Raw genomic sequence first — 14388 nt, forward strand, 5'->3', positions numbered from 1 at the left:
TATTAAAATGGCATCAAGAATAGCTAAGTAATCTGTTCTTGGAAATTAGCTTTGCGTCTTTGTGTTATCTACAAATATACAAGATGAGAATGACAGTGGCTAGAGGTTCATTATATCTGGCAGTATGTTAGCCTTTTTGAGGCTGTCATGTTTTAAACATTATTTTCGTATTATAAATCCCCATATTATGCATGAACAACTGTGGTTTACTTGGCATTGGAGAAGAGTTCATTCCTAGTAACAAAATGTCTGTATGTTTTAATTCACTCGTGTAAAGAGTAAGATGACCATATTTCCCAAGGAGTCTGCAGAATGTATTATGCTCTTTATTTGGCCCAGTACACATTAATATTTTAACAGTAGCTTTGAAATGAAAATCAGGGCTAACAAAACTGATTCTCTCTCTTCAAGGTAGAACTCAACTCCTCCATGCCAGCATTGACTAGTGGGTTGCCTTCCCTGTGTGAGAACCAGGGCTGTATTACAGTAAACTGGTCCAGTGTGATATCACAGATATAAAAAATATTCCATTCTGTATCAAAACTAGGCACATGCCTTATATTTATATGAAGAGTAGACAGAGTAGACAGAGTTGAGCGGTTTTGCTCTCAACTATTCAGCTCTGGCCTTCTACATGAGGAGAAAAATATCATATTATTTCTAATTAGTAACTACAAGAATCTAATTTGGGTTTGATGATAGTTAAAAGATGGGTGACATCACACTTGGGTCAGTACTGGTGGATTTCTAAAAGCACAACCTCTCATTTGTATTGCTTCAAAATGTACACAGTATAGATGTAGATTTAAAAAAAAGAAAAAAAAACTACCAATTTTTTTGTCGTGTTGAACCAACTAGAAGGGAGGATGCAAAGTTTTACCAAATGAGATATATGGATACAAATTTCACTGTAGAGTGTGGTTTAGACAAATGTGTCTTTTTCTTTAAGTATGTAAATCCTACACTGTAGGTTTTTTTCTTTTTCCTTTTGTAGCAGTAGAAAATGTTGAACAATTGTCCATGAGCATGAGCCAGTGGTTCATTGCTGATATCCCCAGAATGCCAATATTTGCAATGCAAACAGTTAGTACAATTTCCCAGTTCTATGAAAGGCCCTGACACATCTGCCTCAAGGTCTGGAGGCTCTGTTGTATAACCACAAATAGTCTTTCCATTTTCATATAACCTTTTGATACACTGACAGCTGCATTAAGCTGCTTCTGCCTAGCAATTCCACATGCCAGGCTGTTTTAATTGGTTTTAATGCCACAGAAAAAGCACTGATAGCAGAATACCATCAAATCATTTTCATATTGAACCTCCGTGGTCCAGAAACCTCCCCTTCAACCACAGCACCATTGTTTTTGCGAGGGACATATTCAAGGTCAATGCTGGTTTTGTGTTTGCCTTTCCCTCGGCTCCACACAAAAAGAAGAAGGAAACAAAATAAAACCACTCCAAGGAATGTGAAACAGCCCATAGCTGTGGACACCAATATTGTCTTAAGGTCCAGAGAGTAGCTGTTTGCATTAGTTCCATTAGAACTTGTGTCGTTGGAGTCTGTCATATACATAGGGGTCCTGTTGGCATAAAGGAAACGGTCTGAAGTAAACCCCTTTACTGTCAGGGAGGCCGAGTAGGTGTCATTCCCAGCTGCATTACTTGCAATACAGACATAGATCCCAGTGTCCTGGTCTTGGGCAAATCGGATCTCCAGGGTGCCATCTCCCAGCACAGTGGCTCTACCATTTGATTTAGTTGTGATCAGCCTCCGGCGTGGGGTAACCCAGGAGATGGTAGGCTGCGGGTCCCCATCAGCATTGCACATCAGCTGCACGGTCTGTCCTTCCTCCACTACCAGGTACTGCAACTTCTTATCTTGTATCTTGGGCTTCTTACAGGTGAAGTAAAAGGAGAGAGCTGTGCTGTGAAATTCTCTGAATGATCTCTCTCTGACACTGTCTGGGCCAGCACACATTGGTGGCTCGCCGCCAAACTGCAAGGTGGGCTGCCGCTGCAAAATCCAGAGGAGACGGCAGTCACAGGCCAGAGGGTTGTTGTTGATGCAGAGGACCTCAAGGCTTTTGGAGGAATGGAATACATTCTCTTCTAGGGTTTCTAACAGGTTTTGGGACACGTTAAGCACGCGTAAGAATCGGAGCCCTTGGAAAGCATGTGGTTCGATGGTGCGCAGCTGTGCCCCCACCATGTGGAACTCCTGCAGGCGCACTAAATCTGACAGCATGCCTGCCTCGATGGTGCTGATGGGGTTGTAAGAGAGGTTGAGGTGTGTCAGGTAGACCAGATGTTTAAAAGCAGAGTAAGGTACTGCGGATAGGTTGGTGTTTGTGATGGAGAGAGAAGTCAGGTTGAGACCGTACAGACTGTTGGCAGGTAGCATGTCCAGGAGGGGCCAGGCCTCTATCTGCAGGTCCTTCAGGCGAAACAGTCTCTTAAAGGCGTACGCCGGCAAAGCATTAATGTTGAGCTGTTTCAAATGCAGACTGATGAGGTTGTGGAGGTGAGAAAGAGCTTCTGTTGGTACAGCTGTGAGGTTGCATCTCTCCAGGGTGAGCTGCTCCAGGCTAAGCAGCCCACTGAAGGCTCTGTGTGATATATACACCAAATCATTGTCCCCAACCTCCAGGGATTTTAGGTTATGCAGATCTTGAAACATGTAGTCCAGCAGAATGACAATCTTGTTTTCACTTATATCAAGCTTTGTTAAGTTTGACAACCCAGTGAACACCCCAAGGGGGACCAGCTTCAGACGGTTTCCTTTCAGCCTCAAGGAGCGCAAGTTGAAGAGATTGTTAAAAGCTCCAGGCTCAACATTGGAGACAATATTGTCGCTGAGGTCAATCTCCTCCAGCAATGGGTATGATGTGAATTCCTCAGGGTTAACGCTTTTCAGTCGGTTCTTGCTGAGGTCCAAGATTTTGGTCTCAATGGGAATGCCTTCTGGAATGGACATCAGACGTCTTCGGTGACAGCTGACAGACTTGTTCTGTGCTGAGCATTCACAGCGGGCCGGGCAGCCCGCAGTGGGGCTTGTGAAGACAAGTAGCACAGCCAGACCCAGGAACGGCTGCCAGCATGATAGAGCTGTGTGACGCATGACTCCACTGATCTGGGCTAACCCTCCGTCACGGGCCTGTGGGGTGAGGATGGGAAAGGGGAGAAGTTAAGTCTGCAGAAAAAGAACAACACCATTGCAAAGCAAACGCATGTGTTTTGATATTGAACAAATCAATAAAAACTATTGTGAATGGAAAGACCAGTATAAAATAAAAGAAGATTTTACTTCAATATCATGAGGCTAGTAAAAGAATTTGTTTATCTGGAATTTTCCTCCAATGTTGGAGAAGACAAAACAGCTTTTCATACTCCAAACAGCAAAGTACCTTTCAGTCTTTTCTCAATCTCAGTAGGTTTTTCAAGACAGTGCTATAATTAACACAGAGATAAATACCATGCAATGTGCAAAAAGGGCTAATAGGATTTGTGATAAGTTTACAGCATTGGATTTCCGTGAGGTGATATGAAATTAAGCTTTTACCTCCCATTAGTGTTTAAAGGCAAACCTTAATGACTTACTAGAATCAAGACAAGGAACTCTTTGACAATGAAAAGATTGCTTTTAGTATTTGTTGCATATATGACAGCCATAAAGAGATGAATTTTGTTCACGCATACACATACACAATGGCTCAGATGAGGAGGGAAGAACTAGTGCATCTATGATTAGAATTTGTAATAGGTCAAATTGATTCTTTGCTTTTTCTTCACAGAGATATTTTGTCTGACTCTTTAGAACCAAGATCTGAGAAGGGTTTACAGAATACATCTTTGTACTTCCAAGACGTATAAACTAGTTTTAGGAAGACAAAAACAAGGTAAGGTGAGCTGTCTGTGTTTAAGCAGTGCAGTGTCCAAAGAAGCACAGCAGATTTAATGAAAATCACAGTTTGTAAGGGATTTATTCATTCCTGCCTCCAGGCTAAAAAACAAGAATAGAAGAAGATGAGATAACCTCTACTAAATTAGCTACTCTTCTCCAAACCATGTACTTTTCAGGTTTAGTCACCAGAGGCAAGAGATTTTTTTCTAAGCCTTCTGAGAAGCTACTAAATGAAGGCAAACAATAACACATTTCAGAAGAAGAAGAAGAAGATATAATGTGTTCATCAAAGGAAGGTGTGTTTGAGATGTTCAGAGTAAAGCAAACTGCAAGCAAGGACCATAGAAATGCTTTAATTCCTATGGTACGGACTACTTGATGAGGCTAAGGTATGGTGCTGGAATTCAGGCTTCATAACATTAATAAGCCTTATAATGGACCTCAGACTTTGTGATACCTTTTCTGGATTGTTTACTCTGGGCTTCATTTTAATTGTATTTTTAAAAATACTTGCATAACTCCCACCAGTAACTATCTCTTGGATCTACACAGATGACTATAGCCCATCTGGTTCTATCCACTATGTCAAAATTACTGAATAACCAAGAATCCACCACCTTATCTTTGGGCTTTAATGATAATCTGACCACTGCATAAGAAATGTGAAACTTACATTTGAGTCAATTTTTTTTGGTCTATGTACTGTCACGTGGATTGCAACGTAATTGAAATCCTCCCATACACAGAGGATAAATACATTTATACAAATACAGTGTAGCTAAATCGATGAGGCAATCAGACAGCTATTTGAGCAAATAAGCTGTTTGAAGTGCATCAAAATAATACTGAGTAAATCACAGAGTGATGAAAAAGAAAGTCCCACCAGTACAGCAACACTGCACTCTGCCAGCACACAACTTGAAATGTGATAACTCACCAAATCACCCTGCCTGACAGAGATGGCACTCTCAGACTGTGGAAGATCAGAGCAGTGGAGATTCCAGATGCAAGAAAAAGAGCAGATATTTGGGTCTATTGATCTTTTTGGATCTTAAAAAAAATTCTAAACAGGAACTGGGAGGTTTGGACTGTACGCATTAGTACTATTGTAACTGGATTGAGAAATAAACAGCTGTTGTGCTCTGACTGTTAAAAACCAAACTGAGTAATAAAGTATTTATCTTGTAGCTCCATATAAATTGTGTTCTTTGACTGACCATGCACATATTATTCCTCTTACAGCTCTGTGGAAGAATTTTACTCTTGACTGATGTGACTTTTTATTTCTATTTTTACACTTCTATGCAGAGACTATTAATGTGAGGCACACTGCATGCTGGTTTTGACATATAGACTGGAGACTGGATGAAAATTATTCTGTATAATATTACCTATAAAAGCACATTTTCACTTTGTTCTAGGAGGACAACCTACTGAGATTCAGTTTCCCCCTTAAATTGTAGTCTTGCAAGTAACTATTGCTAGTTATCTCCAGCTGTGACAAAGGTTTTTAGAGATAAACTCCACTTCATTAGGCACTAACTTAAAACTGGAAACCAATAGGGGACTCTGAGTTAGGTGTTTGCAGTGAATTTAGATCAGAGAGGCTTCTGGGTGCTCTGATCATTACTTTCAGAGCTCAGTCTGTGAGGTTAGTGCTTTCATACTGATACTTCTACCACACAGGAATTTCGTTTCCTGCTGTATCCATCTAATAATGTATGAAACACAAAGTAAACAGGTTCAGTGAAAGATGAGCACTCCTGGAGTGTTTGGTTCAGATAGTAAAAATATGAAATGCTTTTTGCAGCTATCCAATCCACCTGGTAACTAAAACTTCTGAGGAGTACAAAGTAGAAGGTAGACAGTATAAAAGATGATGAAAGGTTTTTTTGACTTTGGCTGGAATACAGAAAAAGCAATTCAAACATTAAGAGCAGTCTTCTGCAAAGGTACTTGCACAGATAATGAGATAGATATATATTTATCTGCAAGGGTGTGTACATGTGTGTGTACCCACTTGCAAGGAAGCAAGATTCAGGACTGAGATATAACCTAGAATGAATACATTTCAATAAGGACAATAATAAATTATATTAAATATTAACTCAGAAAAACAAAGAATACATGGATCAATGAGTACAGGCTAGAAGAAAGCAGAAATTGAATTTATTATTACAATTTACATTGAACCTGATGATACAACCATTCTTTCTGCTAACCAAATCTGTGACTACATTCTTTATGGAAAGTTGACTTCATCTTCATTATGCAAAAAATGTAACCTTATCTTCAGCTAGGGTTGAAAGGTCTAGCAAGTGAAGTGTGTGGGTCAAGGTGAAATTTGGGAGAAGCCTAGAGTGAACTTTGGCAATCTGTTGGATATGGCTCCATTTGAATTTAATGAATGCAAAGTTGTATTTTCAGAATATGTCCAGTAACATTACTAGCTAGGCCTACCTTGTGCCTTCAGTCTAAGAACATTTTGAAAGCTTACCTTTTCATCTGTAAAGTACATTCCATATCAGTGTGATCACATTTATTTATTACTATACATCTGTTAATTAACAATGCTACTTTTAAAAGAGACAAATTATGCCATTAAAATATATTCTTCACTGCAAGTTGATGTCTTGCAGTGAAAAATTATTTTATGCATTTCTACACTTGTGGAATGCTAATTAATCAGCTACTTCACTGGCACAGTGCTGAACTGTTAGCATCAGTGTTCAACATGATGCCTTTCATTCCTGCTTAAACAAACAGCACTACATACTTTATCTTTACCTGTGTAGGTATTCCCTCTAAACATCTGCAGCATTGTCATTTTTTGCTTCCCTCTCTTCATTGTGATACATACAAGAAAGTAAGGTGTATGCATACAAGTATGTATACACATATACACACACACACACTCCACAAACACACACACGAAAATGTAATCTAGAAGTACAGTTGTACTTGTCTGTGGTTGTACCGTGCCTTGCACTACACAGTAGTCCTCTAAAATTTTAGCTTGATAGATGAAAATTAAAAAACCATTAATGATTATGAACTAAGAGTTTTTTCTGTTTGAATGTGAATGACAATCTGTAAAATTGTTTTCCTGACCTTTCTGGGAGATTTGTCATGCCTTGATAGACTCTGAGAATTGAAATATATGAAGGAGTTTTTTATTAAAAAATAAAAATAAACTAATTATCTTCTTTTTGTTTTTCTCTGGCTCTTTTCTTTAACTCTAAAGTCAAGAGTCAAATTACTGTTGGCTGATACTCTTTTTCAAAAGAGGACCCTATTCAAAGTTCAGCTATGCAATTATGAAGGCTCATTAAAGTTATTAGTTAATAGTTCCGTATGATCTCACCCAAAACAGCCACTACTATTTTGAAATGCAAATAAGTTTGTCCAAAGTTCTGCAGCTTTGAATCTTCCCACAAGTGCTTTACAAAAATGTACAGTGTCCTGTAGCTTTTAAATTGAAAAACTATAATTAAAAAAAACCAAAAAAACGCAACCCAATGTTCTCCTAGAATGCAATGCAATTCTAAATATCATATATAGGAATGTGCCAAATCATGCATGTATAACATACTTTTTTCACTTCTCCCTCAGACTAATTTTGAAGCCTTTAGAGCTGAAAGCTAGAGTGCACTTGACCATAGTCCTTTCCATGTCCCATCTGATGCTCCAGTATTGTATGGGACATAGCTTTAGCCAGAAAAGGTGAGAGTCACAAGATCTGTTTTTGTCATTAGCTGCATTAGCATCACTTGATGCTCTGACTTGGTAGTTTGATTTCACCTTTCCCATCCCTTTTCTCAGCCTTTCAGTCAAAAATAAAAAAAATTCAGTGGACCATATCAGAGATAACAATTTTGCCTGATGGTCACTTAATAATTTGCATTCTAAAAGTCCCTTTACAAAAATATACTGTATTCAATAAATGTTCTAGAATTAAATGTTGTGTGACAATACAAACTTGTACTGATTATTCACTTAAATGCTACCAGGTAATCCTGGAAACCAGGTGAACTACCTGCTTTAAAAATGTGTGCTGGCTTGACCCTGACTGGACACTGGGTGCCCACTGAATCTGTTCTGTCACTGCCCTCCTGAACTGGACAGGGTGGAAAAAATATAAAAAAAGGTTCACACATTGAGATAAAGCAGGCGAGAATACTCATCAGTTACCTTTACAAGCAAAACAGACTTAGCCAAGGGAAATTAGTTTTATTACCAATTAAATCAGAATAAGACAGTGAGAATAAAACCCTCAAATTGTAAAACACTTGCCCAAGATCTTCTTTTTTCCTGGGCTCGACTTCACTCTGCATCTTTTCTCCCTTTCCTTTATGGCAATGCAAGGTTTTGGGAAATGGGTACTGTGATCAGGTCATCATGTTGCCTCTGTCACTCCTCATACTCTTCCCCTGCTCCAGCATGGAGTCTTTCCCACAGGAGACAGTCCTTGATAAATTTCTCCACTGTGGGTCCCTCCCATGGCCTGCAGTTCTTCATGAACTGCCCCAATGTGGATTTCTTTCATGGTGTGCAGTCCTTCAAGATGGATATTTTTTGAGACTGTTTTTAAGGATAGTAAATTGTTCTGCCTATATAAGATTGTTTTTCCTCTGAATGCCAAATTTTAGCCTTGCTGTATTTAAAGCAAGGAGCAGATACTGAGGAGTAAAAATGTTTCTGTCACACTTCAGCAAGCAGTAAGCCAAAGTCATTGTTCAAGTCTGCAGTAAAATACTTTTGCTCATGCGCAGAGCAGACAGATACTGAATATGTGCAGCTAAACTACTGAACTGTGGTGCAAAATTTTGCCCAGCTCAGTGTGGTTTGGGAAGTTTTTTATTCACAGGTTTATTTGTCAAGTACCTATTGCAGTTGGAAGAGCAGCTGGTCTGGCTTTCTTGAACTCTGTTTTAGTGCTGGACCTGACCAGGAAAGGGCAGGAAGGGTAAGTTAACCTTTGTGTCAAAGGTGGCAATAGTGGGAAGAGTAGCTCAGGAGATGAAGGGAAGATGAGCAACAAACTGGGATGGTTTGAGGGATAACCAAAAGACACATGAAAATATAAAAATTTAGATATGTTCTTATAGTGGGACACAATGCCACTAAGAGAATGGATGAAATCCTGACTGTAGCATTTTCTGTCTTGACTGTGTAATTTAGACATTCCTATCATATGTTCTTTTAGTGTACAAACCAGTTTGCAAAAGCAAAGGCTTTGCCTCATCTGGTCTTGTGCCTGAAATTTGTCTAAAGTTAGGGTATTTTTCCCAAATTCTATCACAGGTTTTATCACAGGCTAAGTCAAGACTGCCTATACACTCTAAAAATGATGATTTTTCTTTAAATCAGAACTCAGAAATTGTTCAAATTAACCAAGGTGTTCTACCTTCCATTTCTCTTTGATCAAGCCTTTATGCTTATGCTGGGATTTTTTTCTTCCTCCCTTTATTGATCTCTTAAATATTTCAGCATTTAGATAAACGGCAAAACATTAAGTAGCTGTCTGCATACCAATAATAAATAGATTTAAGACTTCTTGAATAGCAGCAGCAACAACAAAAACCACTAGTCTAACAATTCATTGAAATTCATTGAATTGGAAGCAAAGTTTTGATTCAATTATTCTGCAGTCCTAGGATCATTCTTGTCTGCTAAGTTATCAATAAAAACTTAATGGGCTAACTCAGAAGTTACAGTCAAATTGCATTTTTTTTCAGAAGGAAAGACTGAGATCAAGGTAATTAAAAAAGTTCTAATACAGAAATAGGAAACAAGCAAAAAAGGCAACTAGACCAACATTTTTATTGGCTTATCCAGCAGACTTATTTTAAGATTGCTTAAAATCTTTGTACTAGGTGTTTTAAAACTAAACAAGTGGGTATATTTTTTACCCCAAATAATTATATTTTTGTCTGAATCAACGTGAAAGAAGCATGTGTGCCAAAACACAAAAGGTATGAAAATCACAGTGACAAACTCATGTAATGATACAAATTATCTGTACAAGACTTTGAAGTTAAGATTCTCCAAATTAAGCAAAGAAATGAAGCCTTGACTACACTTTCTGTTTTTAAAGTAATGTTTCTAAAATTGATTTACTAATTTCTTTCAGTTTTCACTGAGAAAATGAACCTGAGGAAGAAATTGAAAGGGAAAAATGAAAAATCTTAAGGATTGTCTTGCAGGAGACATTCCATGCATAAGTAACAGGAAAGGAAAGTGGAAATGTTTGGGTGAGTTATAAATGCTTCCACTGACATTTCCACTGACCTTGCTGACAAGTTGGAGGGGAAGAGATTTATGAAAAGCTGATATGAACAATTATGTGAAGGGCTATAAAAGATGCTTGGATGTAAAATAAAATTCGGACTGTTTTGGTATAGGTTAATGATATAAATCAACCATTCAGGGAGGATACCACCATACCCCCACAATTAATAACCTTAAAGAAACTGGAAATATTTGCATAGAAGCACTTTCTGAAAAAGAATTCTGTGAATAACAGATCTTTTCTACCATCTATTCCTTCTGAATGCAGAAAGATTTTTGGAAGGTAGAATTGTACTAAATTTATTTTGCATAGTTCACTTAGCTCTATTAAATCATATTCCTATTTTACTGGTAAAAATTGATGTCACTAAGAGATAATTAGTCAGTGGCAAGGAACAGAACAACAAAATTACCACGACAATAGATGTGTTGATATGATAATGCAATAGAAAAAGAGAACTTATATGTCTGAAAACAGTACAGCTCCTCAGTAGTTTGCACTGTATTTTGTTAGGGCTGCTCAGTATTGGAAGACCACCCACCTGTTGTAGCTAAACTCCATTCCTAGACCTGGTGTTAAGTATATGTGCATGGTAGCCCTTCTGAGCGATGTGGCTTCAAAAACAATGCATGAGCCCACATTTTATGAAGTTGATTTATCTTAAGTGCTGCACAGAAGAATTCCACTGCACTGTCTTTCACTGATGATTCTTGCAAGATTTTAATGTTCCGAATACCGAGAACAAGTTATCACAGGGGAAGAAAGATGAAAGTGTTGTAGTACAGGAGGGAAAATCATATGACAACACAGAGCTGAAGTTGTTACTCTTGGAGAATGCAGCAGAGCAAAAATTCAAAGATTTTGGGAAAGATCAAAAATCTCTTGCAAGTTAGGATTCATTACTTCTAAGTGGACTTTATGTTTCACAGTGTGTCTAAGCAGATGAATCTTAAAATTCTATGCTACCATGAACGGGACACGGTAAGAGAATGAGAAAGTGCTAAATATATATATATATATATAAATATAAAGATATGAAAGTGCTTTTCATATCTGCTATAGCTAATGAAGTCTGAATAAATTAATTGAAAACGAAAACAGTATGAAAGCCAACTGCATTGGTTAAAAATTAGGAAGTTTTTTCAACAACACCTATATATTAAAAGTTTTTCTTCCTTTTGAAAGAAACAGTCTTTCTTCTAAAACACTCTGGGTGTAACAGAACAGATGATACCACTCCAGCCTGCACAGTATCTATGAAGAAAAATAGGGATGGAATTTCCTCTGTTTTAATTCTAAAAGCCAGCTACTTCTCATCTTTAATGAGTGAAGATGTCAGTAGTGGAAAGTTAGTGGAAAAAAAAAGGAAGCTGCCTTTTAAATCTGGATTGGTAGCAGACTTTTGAGGGCTAATACATTCCAGCATATTTGTATTTCACTTCAATAAACCAATTAGGAAGCCACAAGCAATCTGCACTGTATCTAGATCCTCATAAGAAGCATTCTTGACATAGCCTGCTATAGATGGATGTTTCCTTCAAATAAGTGACCACTTAAGTCCAGAGAGCTTTGCTGTCCCAGCAATGTGCTGACTTCCACCTTTTGAAACAGAGGCAGTTGTTGGTAACCTTAATGATATGTTTTGCCAGCTTCTATCCATTAGCATAATTTAATTTTTGTTAGCTTTAAAACCAAAAATTCTTATTTGTTATCTTGCCCACACGTGAAAGCTAGGTGACAATGACCTTATTTCCTATAAAGAGAGGGAGACAGATTAATGTGCCATGAGCAGTTGAGAACTTTTCCCCTAACAGCTTTACGTTTGAATGAGACAAAAGTTAAACCAAAAGTACTTCAGAGGGTATGGGTCTGGTAGAGTTAATTCTAGTGTTGTTACCAAAAGGTTTCAAACTATTTTGACATGGTGTGCCTGCTGATGTGAGTGCCTGCGCTTTTGTGTGGTTCTTTTTTTAATTATTTTTTTTTTTTTAAAGGGAAGCAGCACAGAACCTGGTGACAAATCATGGTATGCAGAGGTTAAAGTGTACAGAGAATGTGCCCAGGAAAGATAAGAGATCATTTAATTAGTTCTACAAGGGCTGTTGTTTCTTCATAACACAATTCAAAGGATCTTTAACCAAAAGGTTCTGAATACTTACACCTGTATTTTTAAGGAACATTTTTTGTTAAGTACATCTGAAAAAAGCAAATACATTTTACAAGGGTAACATTAATCTGTCTTACCTAAAGGTGGATAGAGTTTAAAGTTGTTTGAAAATAGCTGAAAATTGAATTAAATGGGAAAGCTGAGGAAATTGAAACCAATATATTTTCTTTTGTACTAAGACAAGAATCTCAAAAATATTTGAGTATAGCTCGTATGGTAGTGAGGAGACAAAAAAGCAAAACTGCAACAAATAATTTCAGTACTATTTGCGACTAACAGAGGAATAAAATTAATCCCATCCTGTGTAATTTTCTCAATCTTGATAAGCATGTTTGTAGCAGTTATATTTGTATCTTTCACTGAAACCCTCTCTGACAAAGCAGGGATTGTATTCTCTGGGGACTCTCGACTCTCTCATACCATCACACACAAGGCCTTCACAGTACAAGTTTGCAGCAAGCTGCTGACACGTCTGCTGCAGCTCTTTCTGACTGCACGAGTAATCAAAGTCTGGAAAGACAGTACAAGGGCTACAACATTGTATCTGGAACATTAAAAATAAACTAAAGGAAATGAGGACAATTCTTAGTCCTTGCCAGAAGGCCCTCATTTCATATTATGGTTTTGAATTCAGAGTGGCTATCCTAGCGGAAAATTGAGCATTTGAGGGTGGCACAAAGGAAAGAAGGGATATATTTCAACACATTGGTCTACAGTAACTGGTCACGTGTGAAGAAATTTCATGATAGACCTAACTGTAGTCACTTAACAGCTCAGATAAGGAAGATACCTTTGGGACAGCTGCACAAAATGACTGCACTTTGAATTAAAATAGAGTAGATTATAATGTATACAATTGAGAGAAGAAGAGAATAGCAACCTACCATAGGGATTTCCTGTTTGCTATAGGTATTCTTAAAGTATTCTTAGACTCAATATCAGCTTGCAGATGGATTAAGATAGGGCATTTGGAAATGAGACCTGGTATGTTTGCAGGTGGACAAGACACAACCATTAATCTCTGCTTTATTCATATCCATACTCCATGAATGTTACTCCAGATATCTACTAGTGTCAGCATGACCTGAACTAAGCCTCTATGTTGAGCAAAAAAGAAGCAGAAAGAGATACAATGTGGAAGACACCACACACATGAAATTGGAAGTCACATTTTTTTTCTGCTGAATCAGTCATAATTAAGCCCTTGGCTTGAACCTGGCCCATTGCAGAGCTCTTAGTGTCACAGTAGTGCTGTAGGCAGCTTCCAAGTGATACAGACTCTTCTATGCTTCACAATCAAACTACTCATCACAGATGACACCTATTCTTCTGAGAATTTACGGTCATCCATTTGCATGAAATCTGTACCCATATTTGCTATGGTATCTGAAGCAACTTCCCAAATCCTGGCAATGGAGACCTGTGATCTCAATGTTTTTTTTGACTCTGCATTTATACATTTATTTAGAAAAAAGAAACACTTCCTATGAAATTGCACCTCATTCAGTTAGTATCAGACCTAATGAAAAGAATTTTTGTACAAGACAGATCCTCTGCTATTTGAATTAATATGTATTTGGTAAATATTTTCTTTAATTACTAGCAGAAGACAACTTATTAGTATTCTTAAACAATATGCCAAATACATTTATTTTCCTGGTTAATCATGATAAAGAGATTAGAAAGCAGAGCTTTCCATATTGAATTTGCTCTGCCCCCTGAATGTTCTAGCACTAGTTAAAAAGATATTTGTGTAATAGTTTTCAAGCTAGTAAGCAATTTTTTTTCTTTCTTACTTTTTCATAAGAAGACAGTGTGCATCTTTGTAACCCTGCTGCTTCCTCAAGAAACTGACATATGACATTAACAGTGGATGATGCTGTGTCCTGCAGTTGTCCTGATCTATGTGTGATATCCAGAGGCTGATGCCAGTCAGGAGACACTTGAGTTGCAAAGAGCTGGTGCAAAGCGACAAGCACTGTGGCTGCTGCATTGTTCAGTACCTATTACAAGCTCATCTACAGACTT

The 14388-nt window shown here is 37.8% G+C and overlaps 1 protein-coding gene across 4 annotated transcripts in view; it reads right to left on the minus strand.

Annotated features, from left to right (window-relative positions):
• Nucleotides 1-304: 304 nt before the first annotated feature.
• LINGO2 (leucine rich repeat and Ig domain containing 2) overlaps nucleotides 305-14388 on the minus strand; it is a 505609-nt gene continuing 491525 nt past the window's right edge. For all 4 annotated transcript variants that reach the window (XM_033084762.2, XM_033084758.2, XM_033084761.2 and 1 more), the window contains one exon: nucleotides 305-3154. In XM_033084762.2, the coding sequence (XP_032940653.1) occupies nucleotides 1298-3118 (1821 nt within the window). In that variant the 5' untranslated portion in view covers nucleotides 3119-3154 and the 3' untranslated portion in view covers nucleotides 305-1297. The remainder of the gene's footprint in view (nucleotides 3155-14388) is intronic.

Source organism: Catharus ustulatus, chromosome Z (assembly GCF_009819885.2).
Source record: "Catharus ustulatus isolate bCatUst1 chromosome Z, bCatUst1.pri.v2, whole genome shotgun sequence".
Taxonomy (NCBI): domain Eukaryota; kingdom Metazoa; phylum Chordata; class Aves; order Passeriformes; family Turdidae; genus Catharus; species Catharus ustulatus.